The 19897-nt window shown below is 49.2% G+C and overlaps 1 protein-coding gene across 1 annotated transcript; it reads right to left on the bottom strand.

Annotated features, from left to right (window-relative positions):
- Positions 1 to 400: 400 nt before the first annotated feature.
- On the bottom strand, positions 401 to 19479 carry ZNF366 (zinc finger protein 366). Its single transcript, XM_068990790.1, has 4 exons — positions 18142 to 19479; positions 14497 to 14688; positions 3781 to 3955; positions 401 to 924 (listed from the first exon to the last, which is right to left on the bottom strand). The coding sequence occupies exons 1-4, from the start codon at positions 19477 to 19479 to the stop codon at positions 401 to 403; spliced, it is 2229 nt and encodes a 742-aa protein (XP_068846891.1).
- Between the last annotated feature and the right edge of the window lie 418 nt (positions 19480 to 19897).

The raw sequence follows: 19897 nt of genomic DNA, 5'->3' as shown, positions 1-19897 counted from the left end.
AAATATAACCTTTACAAATTCAACTAAAGAGTTATTAATAAAGTAACATGTCAAGCACCATATTTTTGCAACTAGAAAGAAATTTACCATGTTAGTCAATGGAAAATAGAGTTTCTAAAAGCACCTCAGCATCAGCTTACAATTAGATGTCTAGAACAGTATGTACAGTTAATTGTACTGGAGATCCATGAAACAACATTGAAGAAGGCCCTCCATGTGTGTTAAAAATCAAGGGCCCAAATGCAAGATCTGAGAAGCATTTGCTTCTCTGCTCATCTAAGTCTGCGCCCTTTGTCAAGATTCATGCCCTTCTCGTCTCCAGCAAATGAGAGCTCATGCGGAAGGCTGTATCTGCACTGCCTAGCTCTCATTTTCCAAGTGTAATTCTTAAACCGTCCACTTAGATCCCCAAAAGCACTGCTTGTTTTTCCATTTTCCTCTCCAGTAATTCTTTTAAACGTTCATCTCTGTGCTTGAAGTACAAGTAATCAGAAAAGGCTGGGTCCCTCCGGGTGCTCGGCAGGACCCGGAGGCCAGGCCGCTCGTCTCTGCGGGCGAACTCTCGCTCGGGGCCGCCCTCGGGCCCCAGGCTGTCGCGGCTCTTCAGCGGGCGGGTCCCCGGAGGCGAGGCCTCCTCGGCGGGCGCCTCCTCCCCAGGGCCCGGCTCCGGCTTGGCAGACAGGTCCTGCGGCGCGCAGAGCGGCGGGCCGCGGGGCCCGGGGCCCGGGCTGTCCGGCTCCACCTCGTAGCAGTTGTCTTCGTCCTCCTCCTCGTGGCAGGAGCTGCCCCGGACGCTCTCCCCGTCCGACTGGAAGGCTGGCCCCTTGGCCTGGCGCTTCTGGGACAGATCGAAGGGCTCCTCCTGCTCCAGGCTCCGCAGGGCCCCCGCGGTCGGCACCAGCGCAATTCTCCCCCTTCCAAAACCTGCCAGGAGCAAAGGCACGTTCAGGCCGCCAAAGGGGTCGTTGGGTGGAACCCAGGGCTGGTTAGCATAACTTGATTTTGCATTTTAAAACTAGATAAATCCCCAGAAGGCTGTAGAGAGACGGGCCTTGTCACAGCTGGAATCTACATCCGTGTGACTCCTTTCAGGGGACAGTGGCAACGTGCACGAAAAACTTTAAAAATAAGCACACCTTTAACTTAGCCAATCACACGACTGAAAACTTAAACTATGAAAATAGTCTGGCAGATGCAAAAACTGTATAAGGATGGGTGAAAACAACGTATCCATTTAAGGACAGAGGTGTGTTTACATAAATAGTAGTACCTCCATGGGGCTTCCCTGGTGTCTCAGACCATAAAGAACAGTCAAGGTATTCTGTGTGTAGAAGGTATTTCTATGTGTATAATATGTTGATACCTCTTAGTGCTCATAAAAGGTATTCTCTATATACTTTAAGTAAAAAAATATATATTTATTGTGTAGACTCTATTTTATCTATCAAAAAGTGTCTGGAAGGATATATGTCAAAATCTCAAAAATGGGTAACTATGAGGTGAGTTTTACATTTTTCTTTTCTCTTCGAATATATTTCTTTTTACTTTTAACAGTGAACACATATTTTACCATAAGGAAAAAATAACAAAGATATTTTCATTGTGGAAAAAAAAAAAACATATTGCATTTGGGGCCAGGGCTCCCCAAGCACAGACAAAGCTGGAAGGGCAGAGGCGTTCGAAGCCCCCTGCCCAACCACAGGTGTCCCTGCTACTGGACACGGGGAGGTAGGCGGGCCTCACTTGCAGCGATGGGCTTTCAGCAGCCAGCAGACACTTGGGAGGCGCGACCCGTCCGTGGTGGGCCAGCGGTCAGGCCTGGAGGGACGGGTGGGGATGACTGCGGAGGAGGAGAGCAGGGAGGGCCTGGGGGTGGCCAGACCCTGGTGCCCAGGGAGAAGCAGGCTGCTGAGGTGGGGACGCACCAAGGAGGCCGATCTCCAGTGCTGCCCACTTTACCGTGTTGTCAGGCGATGAAGCTATCTGTAGCTTTAATCTTGTCAGGGACAGAGGGAGGATCTTTTTAATCTGGGTCATGATTCTTGAGCTATTTCAAAAACTAGAGTGAAGAAATGCCAAAACCTTTTGTAGATGAAAGCATTAACATTGTCGGAAGTCTGTTACAAACTTTCAAAGCAACTCTCTGATAATACAGTGATGCTCTTGATTTTTCCAGAAGAATGACAGTCTTTAGGTGCCTGTTAGGATATGAGCATCCACGTGGGGTAAGTTCTGGTGACCGAGTCAGATTGTCAGATGGAGCGCTGTCTCCTCATTGCCTTCTATGTCTCCAGCTGTGGTGGCTGAGCAAACTTCACCTAATTCTGGAAAAATCCAGAATAGCTGGATGCAAAGAATAATTCAGGAAAAGAACATCCTCAAGGGAAAAAAATGCTTTTGTTTTTAACGAGCATTTTTTCAGGGCTTTTATACAAACTCCAGGCCTTGTTTTAGGATGATCAATTTCCTGTCACCCAGGAGTCATCATAAACTCAGTGGGCGTCTCAGAAATCTGAAAGCTACAATCATTTTGCTTCATGCTGCGTGTGCGTGCATGCATTAGACTTATGAATATGGGTGCCTAGCTGACCACATCTTTTGTAAAGGGTGGGGAGAAGCAGCAAATATGAACAAACCACCCATGTTTTTACCCAGTGCAGCAAGCACTGGCTTGAGCCAGAAATTCCTGAGTTAGAATCTCAATTCTGCGTTCAACTTGCCGTTTGACCTTGAGCAGTTTCTATAAGACCTCCTGGCCATGGTCTCCTCTTACGTAAAATGAGAATAACACAGTCTACTTTGTGGGATACTGGGGACAAGCAATAACATCTAAGTGCATTGCCTTGTGCTTGGATCATCAGCCCAGTTAACATGCTACTGCAAGTTACATATATGTGTGTCTTCTCTCCGCACACAGACCTCCCAGAGGGCGAACAAAGGCAATTCAGTTCCCCTTGCATCTGCCAGGGCATGGAGCATACCACACTGGACAGAGAGCATTTACAGCCCGTTTACTGAAGGACAACCTACTGAATTCAGTACTTCTGGAAATTAACTCTTTCCTGCAAAGAAAGGGACTGAGAAGATAACAGGAGGCAGGAACCTTCCATCAATTCAGTTAAGACTCACTGGGGGAGACAGAAGCCCCTGCTCAGCCTGTGGCCAACCGGCCCTTCCAAGCAGGAAAACTGTCCTCGTGAGTTTCTGATTGTGAGCAGGTGGATGAGACCTAGCCTGCCATCCTGTTAGACCTAGACCTAGACTAGACACACCAGCTATCAGCAGAACTTGCAGGCCTGCTCCTTAACAGCAGTGCGATAAAGAGGATACAGTATGGCTTTAGAGTCAGAAAGGTCTGCGTTCAAATTCTCAGTCAGCCACTTTTCAGCTGAGTCAGGTAAGATTTCAGAGCCGCACCTTCCCCATCTGTAATATGGGGATAACAGAAGTTCCTCCAGCCTGGAGTTACTATAAATATTCAGAGAGACAGAGCTCTTGCTGCAGGGCCCGGGACACAGACTGTAGAGCGGTGCCGACCCACACCGTTATGATGCTCTAACCTCCGTCACTTTCACTCACAACCTCCAAATACTCACTCTGTGTTTGCTATAGTTATGTTGCCAGCCTGCTCCTGCTACTCTGCTGTGGTCTTGAAGACGATGCTCCCTTTTTTGAATGTAGGAATAACCCCCCAGAGTAGAGCTCCCTAAAGACAAGCTCAGCTCTCATTTCATTGCCCGCTGGGCCCGGCCCCCGTGGGGTTCCTGGAAGGGCGGTTACCTTGAGAATGGAGGCCCCGCTCCAGGACCCCGTGCTTCACTTTCATGTGGCGTGTCAGGTTCCCCTTCAGGGTGAACTTGCTGGGGCAGTAGAGGCACTTGAAGGGTTTGCTGTCAGAGTGCAGGTGCATGTGGCCCATGAGGTTGTGCATCCGGTTGAACTCCTTCCCGCAGAGCTGTCGAGACAGTGACGAGGAGAACACAGCTTACTCGCGGCTGGGACCCTTGCCCAGATGACCACACTCAGGCCTGGGTGAGGATGGACGAGCTGCTACTTTGTTTGAATCTTGGCATTTTTAAACTGCCTCCAAATAAAGTGTCCCCAAGGAAGTCAGGGAGTGGCTGCCTTGAGCCCAGGCTCAGAGGTGGAGCAGGGAGGGATGGATTCATGAGATTTTATTCCTGTTGTTACAGGGATTTTTAAACTCAAGGTAAAAACTGCAAAGCTAGGAAGCTTCTTTTGAACACAGCCTTTCGAAAAGGAGAAAATCTTCACTGAAAAGCAATTGCTCAAAGTATGCTTCATTGTAATGATAAGGATATGATGACTTGGTTAGTATTTATGGAGTATTTACAATATGGAAAGTGCTATCCCAAGTCTGCCACGGACTATTTGGATGCACAAACTGAGGAGTTAAGATGAAAGGTTGGCCAAGGCACACACAGCTTATGGGTGCTGGAGGTAGGATAATGAACTCAGGTCCTTGGACACCAGTGACCATATCATCAGTCACCATGTATCACAGTTTCCCCAACACAACTCCTCTTCCGTTAGACTGTATCAACAATGCTTCTCTAATTTTTTTAATTTGCTAACTGTAGCAAGTTAAAAGGAACAGTGTAAAAAGGAAAGACTGTGTCCTTTCTCTGGGCAGAGATTTGAAGCACTGAAAATATCATCCTAGGTATACAAAAGCGAACCTATTTTACTCACTTCTTTTCTTCTCATTCCTATTTCCACCAAATTGCAAACATATGATGGACCACACCACTGGTTCCCTAGCTCCCATGGGAACAGCAGAACTGCCTGTTTGAAGGCAGGACATGCAGATGCTGAGGGTGGGAGATAGGAGCAGCTGTTGTGCGTGCTCTCCTTGCTTCTCTTGTCCCCAGGCTTCACCAGAGTGCGGTCTGGAAGCTCAGCCCTTGCTTGGCTGTGCTGTGAGGAATGCCAAGAAGGACTCTGTGTCTGTGCTGGGACTCCAGGTTCACGGGAGGAACACTCTCCTTCCCTCCTCCCTTCCCACCCTCCGAGGCCCACAGCAGAGGGTAGAGAAACAGAGTGAGCGGGGCCTGCAAGAGAGGGCGTGGAGCGCAGTGTCCGCTGAAGCAGACGCCAGTTTTCCTTTCTCACTGAGATATGGTGTTGGCGCCAGTGAGGAGACTCTGGGTGGAACTTTTATTAATGCAGACCATATTGTCTTCAGGTGGCCGTGGCAGTGAGAGCTGAGCTGGCCATCAGCTGTCACCTCGGGCACTCAGACTAACAGAATGCTGGGCAGTAAGAGGAAGCCATCCTGGGACTGCAGGTTTTTCACAGATAATCTATGCATGGGCAATGAATGGCTGGTTCTATATTTTTAAATGATTCACATTTGGGGGTTTTAAGTGCTTTTCCCCTTTTCACTTCCTAACTAGCAAGAATGAATGCAGCATGCTGGTGCCCCACACCCAGTATTCAGAGCATCCTCACCACATTCGTCTGGAAAAGGTGACCCAAGAGGGGAGATGCTGAGAGAGTGGGTCTAATTTAAGGAAAAGTATGCATACTTGCTTTCTTTTTATCCTCAACAGAGACAGTTCATAAAGATATATCAGCCTGTGGCTCAATTTTGCTCACATGTGAAAGTTCTGATAGCGGTCTCTTTATAAGCTTAGTTTATTCAGTTCTCTGCCCTGGCTAAGAAGAAAAACGTATCTAGAGATTCTACACTAGGTATTTCCAGTCATGGGTCATTTTAGAAAAGATGTCTCTCATTTGGTTCACAGGATAGTTCCTGACTGTTGGGAACAATGCTGCTGTTGACGCTGCTGAGCTGAACAGCCCTTCATGAGACAGAGGCATCTCTAAAGGCTCTGCCTGCCTTTTTGTTATAATCCCTGCCTAGCACCAGGCTTGACACATGGTAGGTCCTTAGTAAGCCTCTGCTGAGTGAGCGAAGGGGTGAGGCGCATTAGCCAGATCTGAAGAGAGCAAGAGCCATGGGGAGATAAGCACAAGAGATGCCGATGAGAGGAGCTAGGGTCTGGAAGATCAGTTAAGCTACTGCACTTGGCCAAGCCAGGGTGGGTCTGGTGGTGTTATACGCAAGACAGAGAGAGAGAACTGAAGGGATAAATGGGTGCCTTCTGCCTTCAATAGCTTCATGGAGGCTGATATGCCACTTTTAGTTATCATCTCTGGTTGCTGAGGTATCAGAAGCTGGAACGGTCTGAAAAGGTTTTATAAAGGAGACAAAATTTGAACCTAACCTTGAAGACTGTGTGGAGTGCCTTTTGTTTCTGTTGTGGCACAAGAACGGTCTCTTCATCATCTTCAGACATTTCACCCACCTTAACACTACAGACAAGGGAGCCACTACTATTGTGATGGTGACCCACAGCTTACTGCTACTGCAGCTGCTGTGACTCTGCGGCAATTCACCTGCCAGCGGCCACGGCCCCTTCGCCCCTCATGTGAGAGCCCACCTCCACCCAACACACACAGGTGTGCACACAGCATGAGGGCTACTGCCAGGGATTTTCCAGATTCTTCCTCAGTTTTGGACAAGCAACCTTTTATGATCATCATAGCTGAGGGCATATTTTCTATTCTCATGTTTTTCTAGATCAATTCATTCAGTTCTGAACTTTCTGGGTCATTTTAGTGGTACATGGGGACAATAGGATGTTTCATCATATTGTCTCCGATCATCAAAAAAGCAAGAGAGTTCCAGAAAAACATCTATTTCTGCTTTATTGACTATGCCAAAGCCTTTGACTGTGTGGATCACAATAAACCATGGAAAATTCTGAAAGAGATGGGAATACCAGACCACCTGACCTGCCTCTTGAGAAACCTATATGCAGGTCAGGAAGCAACAGTTAGAACTGGACATGGAACAACAGACTGGTTCCAAATAGGAAAAGGAGTCCATCCAGGCACATATTGTCACCCTGCTTATTTAACTTATATGCAGAGTACATCATGAGAAATGCTGGGATGGATGAAGCACAAGCTGGAATCAAGATTGCCGGGAGAAACATCAGTAACCTCAGATATGCAGATGACACCACCCTTATGGCAGAAAGTGAAGAAGAACTAAAGAGCTTCTTGAAGAAAGTGAAAGAGGAGAGTGAAAATGTTGGCTTAAACCTCAACATTCAGAAAACTAAGATCATGGCATCCAGTCCCATCACTTCATGGGAAATAGATGGAGAAACAGTGGGAACAGTGTCAGACTTTATTTTGGGGGGCTCCAAAATCACTGCAGATGGTGATTGCAGCCATGAAATTAAAAGTAGCTTACTCCTTGGAAGGAAAGTTATGACCAACCTAGATAGCATATTCAAAAGCAGAGACATTACTTTGTCAACAAAGGTCTGTCTAGTCAAGGCTATGATTTTTCCAGTGGTCATGTATGGATGTGAGAGTTGGACTGTGAAGAAAGTTGAGCGCCGAAGAATTGATGCTTTTGAACTGTGGTATTGGAGAAGACTCTTGAGAGTCCCTTGGATTGCAAGGAGACCCAACCAGTCTATCCTAAAGATCAGTCCTTGGTGTTCATTGGAAGGACTGATGTTGAAGCTGAAACTCCAATACTTTGTGAACAGCTGACTCATTTGAAAAGACCCTGATTCTGGGAAAGATTGAGGGCAGGAGGAGAAGGGGACGACAGAAGATAAGATGGTTGGATGGCATCACCAACTCAATGGACATGAGTTTGGGTAAACTCCAGGAGTTCGTGATGGACAGAGAGGCCTGGCGTGCTGCGGTTCACGGGGTTACAAAGAGTTGGACATGACTGAGTGACTGAACTGAACTGATTGTCTTCTGAAGTCAAGGTTTATAGCCTCAGGGAAGAAGATCCACTGTGGGACGTGAGTGATCAGCTTTACATTCTTATGTGTGATTGGTAAAGGAGACTAATTTTGTTGTTGTTGATAAAACTTAATATTTATACACCATGGTTTATAAAATTTTCATATTTTTAATATACCATTTTTTATGGTTTATGACAGCCGATTGGTAGCCAATAGAGAGCTTTCCCAGGGATAAGAAATAATGTGTTAGCCCTGAAAATTCTGAGGACACTAAAAGTGTCCCAGGTAGTATTCAGAAATGTAGCCACCTTCTTCTCTGTGTGGCCAACACCAGTATTCAGCACAAGGCTACATATATAATAACATTTAATGAATGTCTAAGTGTATGGTTAGGAAATAAACAACCAAGTCAGGGAAAATATGACTTCCTCATGCAAAAGTTCCACAAAGCAGCCATCACCAACTCTTTCCCTCTAAAGCTATTCACACTAGTTTGCAAACCAAAATCCTCAGTGGCAGAAAGATAGAAGCAATTAACTCAGGACCTGAAGTACCCAGACACCATTCACATCTCAGTGGTAGGTACTCAGCTTCTTCCTCTCAGCCTCTGGCCCTTCCACGGAGCCCTTGGGTTCTTATCCAGAACACCTGGCCTTGTCATCCTTCTTAGAGGATCGTCCTCACATGACAACACACAAATGTATGGAGATTTTCTCTGTCTGTGAAAGTTGGAGAGGGCTTTCAGTCACCATTAGTGAAGAGAGGCCAGAGAAAAAGGATTGGGGCAATTAAAGATGGTGCCTTCAGGTGGGGTTTGGTGTGAGCTCTAAGCAGAATCACTGTAGTGGAGGAGAGGAGCTGGGTGGAAAGGGAGAAGGGCTGTGGGGGAGCATCAAAATTCTAGCTTCTCCTGGCAAAGCAGTCATCTACGCAGCCCCCTTAAATCACGAGACATGAGGTGCAGAGCCTGCCCAAGTCAACACTTGCTGAATCGCCTCCTGCCAAGGTCTGTGGAAATTAAAGCCAGGATAGGTGTTGATGCAGAAGCTGCTGGAGTGATGAGGAGTCATATTTCATCTCGCAGGTGGTCATCTCAACCAGTCCAGCCCTCCTTAACTCTCCGTTGCTCTAATGAGCAGTACTAGTGTGCCTCTGACATTAAATATCAGCTTTTCCACCTATACCCACCTTTAAACCTACTTTTAAAAAGGGAAGGGGATATCAAAGTGTAATTGACAGTTGGGACAAATGTCTTGAATTGTCCTTTAAAAATGGGTTGCATGGATCATTAGACTTTGAGATGGCAGAGCAGAGAGACAATGGTGAAACCCCAGAGCAATACAGAACTTGCTTCATTTTTTCTTCTGTAAAATGCCCACGGTAATCACAGTTTCCCATGTGAGTTTCTGGTCCAGGCAAAGGGCTGAGCAAACTGTAAGTGCTCGATAAATAGGTCATTACTGCCACTATCACACACACGTCACATTCCAGAAATGGGTAAGTTCTTTGAGGATGAGGGTAAACCAAATTATGTGGAAGGCACGCTAAGGAAGAACAAGCGAAGAATCCTTCGAGTAAACACCTGCCAGTTACTTGAGGCATCACAGAAATGGAAGCAGGTGTGGCTCACGCACCCCTGGGAAAATGTGGATAGAGAGAGAAGGTTCACCCTAGATTGCAGGCTCTGGGGAGCCTATCACCTGGCTCTCTGACCCTCCATCAGCCCTTTAAACAGCGGGCAGGTGCCCTGTCCCCTCTCTGCATAGAAGCTCCTAACTCCGCCTCCTGGCGCCCAGTCGCTCCTTGGTCCAGGCAACTTCCCGCGAGTCCCAGTGACAGTGCTGACAGCCGGAGTCCCAGAGAAGCCACTGCGCACAGCGGCAGGGCGATGGCAGCGGGCAGCCACTGGGCTGGTCGCCAGAGGCCCACCAGACACGCAGAGGCACACAGCTGAGACTGCGATGCTCCAGGAAGCCTGTTTCCCTGCTCTGAGAGGAAAGGTCAAAGAGCCGCAGCCTGCAGCCCCGGAGAATGGCCTCCGTTAAGCTGCCCTTCCCTTACATCCTTCTCTCTCTCTCTCTTTTAATAAGAAGGGTGTTCCTTTCCTCAAAGGGAGAGAGAGGGAGGGAGGGAGAGAGAGACTGTAAACTGTCCAAAAGGACCGTGAGAAAACAGGAAGCTTTGAAAAGTACAAGAGAAAGCAAGATGAAATCTATTTGCAGGCGGGCCCCTGGGGACATGCGAGGCATTGTTAAGCAGGCAGTTCATACAGCTATATCCTTCCTTCTGCTGAGGAGGGCTTTGCTGCCAAAAGGCTGCTATCTGGTCACTGCCTTAACCCCCTCAATGCCAGCCTGAGAACCCTGATCCCAATCACCAGGTGCCTGCAAATCCCCTCTGGGTTGGAGCATCTGAGAGCTTGAGGGGGAGATGGAGCCAAGTTGGCAGAGGCAGTAGGGACGCTTTTCAGGGAGACCTCATCCTTTTCTATCTGTTCTTCCCTCAGCCTTCAGCCCTCTGCTTCAGGCAGGCTGCAGATGACCTGGTGATTCATAACATAGGCAGCTCCCGGCTTCACCCATCTCAAAGGAGAATTTGTCCCGGAAATTCTGGATGACTGCTTTTCCTGGACAGGTTTCCCAAAGACGGCAGCTGGTTCTTTGCTATTATGGAGCGTGGCCGCTATAAGGACAGCATCCAAATCAAGCCCTTCGTGCTTACGCAGAATCTGGGAAGCATATTTCTGAAACATGGCTTAAGTCTACAGGCGCAGGTCTCTGGAGAAGCTCCAGCTGGCTCCAAGAAGCAAGGAGTCCAGAAGTCGAGCCAACAGCAAAAGAACCCAGAAGGGCAGTAACTTTTCATAAGAAGAAAAAAAAAAGAAACTAAATGGAAACCTTTCCTCTCCTCCAATTTTCCATCCTATTGTTAATGCTTAATCCTGCAGTGAACGAATGTTTCTGCTTGCTGTGGACAGCTGTTTCCACTGAGCCAGAGCCAGGGAGAATCAGTTCATGTGACCACAGTAGGAAGGATTGATGTTAGGAAGGATTTTTATTGGTAAGAATCCCAGGAAATAAGAATCTGTTACTTAAAGACTCTTCCCTGCAACTTTTTTTCAAGTTTTGGGGTAAAGGAGATGGAGTCAGGGCTTTCCCAGGTGGCTCAGTGGTAAAGAATCCGCCTTCCAAAGCAGGAGATATAGGTTCGATCCCTGGGTCGGGGAGATCCTCTGGAGGAAAGCATGGCAACCCACTCCAGCATTCTCTCCTGGGAAATCCCATGGACAGAGGAGCCTGGTGTGCTACAGTCTATGGGGTCGCAGAGTCACACATGACCGAGTGACTGAGCAACAACAGGTTAAGAGCCAACTCTTGGAGTATGGGGGGGCAAGGTCTGCCTCTTTTCTTCCAGCCATGTCAGCCACGTAAAGGGAAATACCCTTCCCCATGATAAAGGTCAGGTTTAGTTGTCCAGGCCTGTTCTCCAGCATCACCATGCAGCCAGCCAGCGGCTCCTCTCTGAGGGGTGTGACTTGCATGGCAATGAGCAAATGGCTCTCTGTTCCTCTCCCAACTCCCAGACCCGAACAAACCCCACCCAGGACCAGCTTTCCAAGAATCCAGCATGACATGAATAAGAAGCAAAGTCACAGGACACCATCTGGAGATGGCCCATCCCATAGTGGTGTCTGGAACCAGTTTATAAACACACAGACATGCCCTTATTACATAATCTGTACATTCTGACATGCTCTGAAATTCCTTTGAAATGAAAAACAGTGAAGGTTTGAAGACACCAAGCGCTTGGCAGGGAGGCACGGACAGAGCGAGGGAGAGGCTGGCAGTGCGTCTGCCCTTGTCGGGAGATGCGTGCTCTAGATGAGGCGACTGACACCTGATCTTGCATCAGAAATGTCTAAGAACAGAGAAGGGCCACCTAAGTTGGACAAACATACACTGACATCCAGGCCTTTCTGCTTAAATGACTGACGCTCCCTTCCAGGCAGCCTCCAACCTCCTGTGATCTCCTTGGAGGACCTGCTCACCAGGAAGAAGTGACCTTTGCAGATGGCCAAGCCCACCTCCCACTGGAAAGTTCTACTGCTTCATATAGGAGCTGGCACTTCACACTTCAAGCCCCTCTCTTATGGGATTTTATCATGTAGATATCTGGAGTAGATATCTGGAGCCTTATCCACCATCAAGGAGAGGTCCGATTGGGTTTCTGCAGTTGACCAGCTGGAACCCTGTGAAGCATGCGTGGCGCTCTACTATCAGGGTGAGTGGAGGCCTGGCTCACTGCATCACTGGCCCCATCAAGTCCAGCCTTCTGTGCCCTGGTACCAGGGAGAACCCTCTGAATTCTCAGGGACTCTTGGTCCAAGATCCTCTGCACCCTTGAGGCACAGAAACAGAACTGCCTCTGTGCCCCCAAATCACACACAGCCTGCAAGCCCTTTTCCTGAATTGGCTCTGCTTTATCATATCCCTCCATGTCAGAGACATTTGCTACCTGGTTTAACCGCTACAGCTGGCCCTGAATTGGTAAAGCGGGAGGGGGTTGGGCTGGATGAACATGGATTTTTAGGGGACTGCAAACCATGCAATATTTCAACAACTTCGTGTGCTCTGCCACCAGCAGATACAAATACAGTCTGTCCTTGAAGCTCAAGAGTAAACTCAACACAAGGAATGAAGAGGGGCAATGAGCCCCTCATGGCACACCTCTTCTGTAGCAGACAGTAAACCCCAGGAGGGTGGGAACAGCTCTGGGAAAAGTGAAGGGTTTGGGAGTTCCCTGGTGGTCCAGTGGTTAAGACTCCACACTTCTAATGCAGGGTCTAGGGGTTCCATCCCTGATCAGGAAACTAAGACCCCACATACTACATGGCATGAGCAGAGAAAAAAATTTTTTAATCTAAAAAAAATGAAGGGTTCAAGTGAGGTGGGAAGGAAACCCAAGGCATGTCTACAGGGAGACAGAAGAGCTGGTCTGTGGCATCCATAGGCTCGTGCAGCTGGGCCTGGCTTCATGTGCGTGCCCCGTGTGATCATCAGGGCCCTGAATTCAGAAGGGTGCTGGGTCTGGTGTAATGCTCTGCTTTCGTCATCTTGAAATTGTGAATAACATCTGAACTAGGGGCCTCCATCTTCACTTTGTACCAGGCCCTGCAAATTACGTACATCATCCTGCATACAGCTTCCTCCCCCTTCAGCTCAGATCACTCCAGATGGACATAAACTGACTTTCAAACCACTGAGAACTTGAAGGAGAGCAGGGGAAACACAAGTGGGTGGCAGGAAAAGGGCTGGGGGGAGACCCCTCCTTCCCCTACCTCCGGAGAATGCCCACCAGGTCTAGGGAAGCTCTGGCTCCTGACCCCTCTCACCCCATCCAGGAGGGGCCAGCACAGGAAAGAAGTCAGCTTCACAGGGGGTTCCTTCAAGTGGGGGGACATACTGCGGAGGGATGAAGGCAGCAACAGCCCCTGGAAGCAGGGAACCCTACTCCAGAAACAGGGATCGACAGAGAATGTCACTGGGACTCTGTCAGACGCGCAGCACAGACAGAAGGAACAGCTGCTTCAAACAGAAAGGCTCTAATGATATCTAAACTCGGTGACTTCCCTCTGCTCCCCTCTCAACCCTCCCTTCATGGCTGTGGGGTCACTTGTCGGTAGCTTCCTTGAGCTAAACTATCTGACCCTAAGCGAGATTTCTCCTCCTGAGGAGTGGGAAGAGCATGGGGAGAGGGGGCAGCCTGGACACCCCGAGTGCTCTGAGCAGCACCCGCCAGTGCCTTAGACTTGACAGTCTCCAGCCCACACTTTATCTCAGCGCAGGAAATAAAACCCCACCAAGCCAATGCGACACAGCAACAGTAACAAAGATGCTCCACGGTACTCAGGAATAAACAAGAAGCACTTCAGCTGTTCCTCTGCCCAAGCAAGCATTTCCGAAGTCACGGGAGGGGTTAACCTTTAAATCTCTTTCGTCCCCTCCAGAGACCTGCCCTCAAATTACACTGCTCAGTCCAAGTGTCAGGAGGCTGGGAGTGGGGGTAGTGTGGGGGAAGGGAAGCAGACAGGGCGGGAAGCTTCTCTGACTTCTCTGTGTTGTCTCTGGCTTGTCAGGGGAAGAGGGCTGCACCTGGTTGCTGCCTTCTAGAACAGGAGCCCTCCACATCACCTTCATCCTGTAAAGACCTCAGTCTCCAAATGGACCTTCCACCCTCAGCTCTCCCGGGACTGGCTGCTTCCAGGCCCTGCACACTGACACAGGGAGACAAGCAGGGCAACTCCTGGGGCACAGCTGAGCACAGCTGTGGTGGAGACACAGCAGATGGCCTGGGTCTGGCCGCAGACGTACGCTGAGCCGCAGAGGCCCTTCTGAGGAGACTTCCCCCCGCATCTGCAGAGCCCTCTGAGCTCTCCTGGGATTCCCAGGTGGCTCAGGGGTAAAGAATCCGCCTGCCAATGCAGGAGACTCCGGAGATATAGGTGTGATCCCTGGGTCAGGAAGATACCCTGGAGTAGGAAATGGCAACCTGCTCCAGTATTCTTGCCTGAAAAATTCCACGGACAGAGGAGCCTGACGGGCTACAGGGCACAGGGTCACAAAGAGCCGAACAGCATTGACCACGCACACGCGCTGAGCCCTTCCTCTCCGCATCCCTCAGGCCCACCGCTCACCTTGCATTTGAAGGGCTTCACGTCCGAGTGGACAATCATGTGTGCCTTGAGGGTCTGTTTCTGCACAAAGCTCTTGTAGCAGAGGTGACACTGGTAGGCGCGGATGTTGGTGTGGATCAGCACGTGTCTCTTCATGTTGGCCAGCAGCGTGAACTCCCGCCCGCAGATCCCACATTTGTGCTCCTTCACGCCCTGGAAGCAGCCAAGATTCAGAAGAACCATGGTGAGCAGGTACAGACTGCCGTCGGGACAGCAGTCTTTGCTTTTCTCTCTGACACATAAATCCACCAAGAACTTGGCGACAGATGTTGAGTTCCAAACAGTATGGCTGTAGCCTTGTCAAATAACTATTTTCTTAAAAAGTGTTGATTACATAATCTTTTATTTTCTTCTGAAAACCATCAACTAGCCAGATGGTTAGAGGAAAAGACAGCTATTGCTTCTGTTGTTCCCGCTGCCTGCTTGGGGTTAATTCTGCAGTAACAGCTCTCGCGGATTAATAGGATTTGGGTGAGAGCACTGCGGAATGTTAGCTAAAACTGAGTCTCTAACCCAGCTTTCATGATCATGAAAAACAAAACCTCCTGAACTTATACCATTTCCTGTATGAAAACCAACGTTCTCTTGAGTTCTCATTAATGGACTTGAAAATTCAAACACAATCAGATCCACACTTCAAAAAAAAATCACAGCTTGATAATCACCTCTTAAGACGGTACCCTGGGTTCCCACAGGCCATGGTGGCCTCGGTGTGATTTGACTATGAAGCTCCTCCAAGCCAGCTTCTGTCCGACAGAGAAATTTGGCAGAGGATAGCTTTCTCGATTAGAAAACAGGAAAGAAGATTTTCTAGTTTCCATGCTGTTTGTGGAGAAGTGTTTGAATACTTAAGCGTCAACGCCCTCAACTGAAAGCATGTCTAGGGACTCACTCACGGCGTGAGTAGAACATTACCTAATCCTGGCCAACCAGAGCTTCCCTTAAACAGCTGCTGAAGAAATTTTGACCCAGAATAACTTTTGGGAAGGAAAATGTAGAGATCCATGGTAATAAAACTAGGGTTATTACAGGTTTAGACAAGTCTTTAGCTAACAACTGTACCTTATAAAACCCATACGGCCTGTTATTCATTCATAGGGACTAGGGCGGGGTGTTGTTCTAAGGTTCTCTCTGCCTATATTTCCATTTCTTTCATTTGGGACATGGTACAAGAAAGTATGTTCAATACATGGTACATTCAGAAAACAAAGATCATGGCATCTGGTCCCATCACTTCATGGGAAATAGATGCGGAAACAGTTGAAACAGTGTCAGACTTTATTTTTGGGGCTCCAAAATCACTGCAGATGGTGACTGCAGCCATGAAATCAAAAGACGCTTACTTACTCCTTGGAAGAAAAGTTATGACCAACCTAGATAGCATATTCAAAAGCAGAGACATTACTTTGCCAACAAAGGTCCATCTAGTCAAGGCTATGATTTTTCCAGTGGTCATGTATGGATGTGAGAGTTGGACTGTGAAGAAAGCTAAGCGCCAAAGAATTGATGCTTTTGAACTGTGGTGTTGGAGAAGACTCTTGAGAGTCCCTTGGACTGCAAGGAGATCCAACCAGTCCATTCTAAAGGAGATCAGTCCTGGGTGTTCTTTGGAAGGAATGATGTTAAAGCTGAAACTCCAATACTCTGGCCACCTCATGTGAAGAGCTGACTCATTGGAAAAGACTCTGATGCTGGGAAGGATTGGGGGCAGGAGGAGAAGGTGCGACAAAGGATGAGATGGCTGGATGGCATCACCGACTTGATGGACATGAGTCTGAGTGAACTCTGGGAGTTGGTGATGGACAGGGAGGCCTGGCATGCTACAATTCATGGGGTCACAAAGAGTCAGACACGACTGAGCGACTGACCTGAACGGCACAAGAAAGTACCACTCCTCAATTTTGGTGAGCCCCTGGCACTAAAGGGTGGGAGTTAGGGTCCCTGCCTAGCCATTTACTGACTGCATAATCTTAGTTGGGTCCCTCAGCCTTTCTAGATGAAGCACTCAAATGGAGTGCTGGGCTCTTCCTAACTGGAATACTGTCTAGTCTAGGTGACTGCAGATGAGAAAGGATTTATGCTAATGGAGAGATCTAAATTTTAATATCCTCCTAAGAAGATGAATTTTTAAAATGTGTTGCATACTCAGTGATTTTAAAATTATTAACAAAAACTATTTTCTTACTGAGTTTTAAAATTTACTTCAGTATCTCTATTCTCAAGATTCCTATACTTGGCTGTGATTGAAATGATAATGGGATATCATCTATATGATGTCATCTATATGATCTATACTATATATAGATCTGCTTTATCATATCATATCATATATGATATATATAGATCATATATTCAAGTATAGGAACAATCTTACAGAAGTTTTATACGTTCTACAATGTATCGGATTCCTTTTCCACACATATAGGAATCCCTGAAATCAGCACACAGTCCCTCTGGCCACTGCCTCTCAGCTCAGGCTCTTTGTTGATGGCTCCTGCACTAGGTAGGCACCTCCTCTCTGGGGGTTTCTAAGGAGCGTTTTGCAGGGCAGCTGTTTGTGCAGAGCCAAGGCAGCTACACATTTTGTCTTATTTGGTCTTAACCGATCAGATGAAACCCGCAAAGCCAGAGCAGAAATATTATCTTGGCTGGGCAAAGTCCTCCACTGACCTTTCAGAATGAAAGAATGTTTTAGCGACTCTGGCTCCCTAGAAGTCTCTCCTGCCAAGAAAACCACTTGAAGTCAAGGGTGACAGAGTAGAGGTCAGTGGGGCAAACTTCCCCTCTTGGACGCTTAAAGCTGACCTAAGTTAGCTTAGCTGGGTAGATTTCAGGGACACACCGGGGACTTGTTTTAGTTCATCCTGAGTGACTCTAGGGCTTTGGTTGCAAAGTAGGCTGAAGGCAGACATGTGGGCCTATATTTCTCCTTGAAGATCTGAGACAGGGGAAGAGAAAACCAAACCCAGAAGAGAAGAATGCACTCATGCCTCCTATAATGCAAACCACAGAGCACTGCAACCAAGAGGCAGAAACTCAGTGGGGGAAGCACGGACCCTGCTGGACCCAGGCCAAGACTCTGCTCCCCTCAGAGCCTCCTGTAAATGAAGCAGTTGAAAGGAGAAACTAAGCCAAAAGGTAGCCACAGATTCAGCAGAAAAAGACCAAGAGAACTTTCCAGAGTTTTCTAGAAGGCTTGACTAGTGTATCCCAGGTGCAAAGCTGGTCTTGGGTAGTTGAGACTAACGACACACTCATGCTAGTGCCCTGGATGAAGTTTTCAGAAATGAAATCTTAGGAAATCTGGGAGGCTAAGAAGCAAGAGCACAAGGACCCACTGTGATGTGTCCTTCATCTTTCCTCACCCTCCTCTCCAAACCGCATTATTTCCTTTTCGGCCCATCTGAGACTCTAGAAGTCTAGATGGGAAAGGGCTTGATGGCTGGGCTCCTCATTCTCTCCCATTTCAAGGTGAGGAAGAACATTAGGGCTCTACACGTGTTAGGGGTGGGGAGCCACGCAGGACTGCTGGATCCTCTCCTCCAAAGACGGGCCAGCCCTGCCCCTGGCCGGGAGCCCCGCCCCTGGCCGGGAGCCCCTCAGTACCTTGTGGGTGAGGGAGTGCTGCTTGAGGTGGTGGGGCTGCACGAACTCCATGCCACACTCGGAGCAGATGTAGGGCCGGATGTCCTTGTGCTTCATCATGTGGTTCTGCAGCTGGCTGGGGTACTGGAAGGTCTTGTCGCATTCGGAGCAGTTGTACTGGATGGGGCCCCGGTGCGTGGTGAGGTGCCTCTTGAGCTGGGCCAGCGTAGGGAAGTCGAGGCCGCACTCCACGCAGATGTTTTCCCGCCCGCTGGCGTGCTTGGCCTCGTGAGCCTTGAGCTCGCTGGGGTAGGCGAAGCCGCGGCCGCACACGCGGCAGCTGTGCGGCTTCACCTCGCTGTGCTGCATCATGTGACGCTTCAGGTGGCTGGTCTGCGTGAAGGCCTTGTGGCACACCTGGCACTTGTGAGGCCGGGTGCCCTGGTGCGTCAGCATGTGGGTGTGCAGGTGGCTCAGCTGCTTGAAGAGCTTCCCGCAGCGGCTGCACGCGTGCGGCTTGATGCCGCTGTGGCCCAGGATGTGGGTCACCAGGTTGTACTTGGAGGTGTAGGACTTCTCGCAGGTGGGGCACTGCCAGCGCTTCTGCGCGCCGCCCACGTCCACATAGTAGCTGTCGTCGATCTGCACGTTCACGTCCACCCGCTCCACCTTCTGCTTGGTCTCCTCGCTCTCGGGCGGCTCGGCTTTGCGGGGCAGCGGCGGCTCTGGCGGCCGCTTGGGCAGGAAGGTGTGCCGGCTGAAGGGGAAGGGTGAGGCCGAGGGCACGAAGAAGGGGAACACGAGGCCCGGGGCCACCTTGGGGTAGTAGGGGTAGGGCGCGGGCAGGAACGGAGGGGCCGCGGGCGCAGGCCACACGGCGCTGGGCTTCACGGGCTCCTGCTTGACGGCCTTGCCGCCCAGGTGCTCCAGGCTGCGGTAGAACTGGAAGCCCACGTTACACAGGTCGATCATCCGCGAGTCGTACTTGGGCCGCGGTGGCGGCGGCGGCGGGAAGAGCAGGGGGAGGTCCGGGGCCCCCGGGTTCTTGTTCTCCTCGGGGTGCAGGGCGAGAGCCCCTTCTTCCGCGGGGTGGTTATAGGGCATCTTGGTGGGCATGCTCTTGCGTTTGCGAGACCCTCCTCCTTCAAAGACCCCTGGGAATCCGTCTAGCTCTCCTGGAGGAGGCTCGTACCGGAACTGGGAAAACGGCCCCCGGAGAGCTTCCGGGAAGGGGTGTCCTGGGGGAGCCTTCCCTCGGGAAACCACGGGCTGAAGGCCGTGGGGAAAGGAGGGGGCCCTCTTCACACCCAAACTGAAATGCACATCTTCGTCTTTGACCATCTTCAGTTCCTTCTGCATCCTTAGCAATTTTCCTTTAAAGAGAAAGAAATTTATTGTTTTTTTAAAAAATCCCTTTTTTCCATTAACATTTTTGGCTAGATGTCAGTACCAATCTATAGAGAGTAATGTTTGTTTAATAGCCATCCCTGTTTATCCTAAGGCTGTTTAAAATATCATTTTTCCCCCTTGCAAACTTGGTTACTAATGTAGAAAGCACTGGCCTCTTGGAGTGGGACCCTCGGGCTTCAGTGAAAATCCACAGTCACAAAACCATAGCTGGGGCTAGGGTGGGGGCAGGGTATGAGAACGGGCTGGATTGAGAAGAAACCTGAGAATTCATCGGGCATTTTCCCCATCTAAGATGAGAGTACCAAGGCCCAGAGAGATGAAATAACGTGCTGAAATCCCACTTCTACTCAGTTCAGGAGTCAGAACT

The sequence above is a fragment of the Capricornis sumatraensis genome, chromosome 18 (assembly GCF_032405125.1).
Source record: "Capricornis sumatraensis isolate serow.1 chromosome 18, serow.2, whole genome shotgun sequence".
Classification (NCBI taxonomy): Eukaryota; Metazoa; Chordata; class Mammalia; order Artiodactyla; family Bovidae; genus Capricornis; species Capricornis sumatraensis.
The sequence above is the reverse complement of the archived record's forward strand: the minus strand, read 5'-3'. Positions and strand labels throughout refer to the sequence as shown.

Bases quoted from the DNA above. Each gene is read 5' to 3' on its own strand.
- ZNF366 (XM_068990790.1), bottom strand. From the start codon at position 19,479: ATGCAGAAGGAACTGAAGATGGTCAAAGACGAAGATGTGCATTTCAGT. The intron at 14,689-18,141 runs GTACTGAGGGGC...GGCTGCTTCCAG, and splicing joins AGCACTCCCTCACCCACAAG to GGCGTGAAGGAGCACAAATG. The intron at 925-3,780 runs GTAACCGCCCTT...TGCTCCTGGCAG, and splicing joins GCGGGGCCTCCATTCTCAAG to GTTTTGGAAGGGGGAGAATT.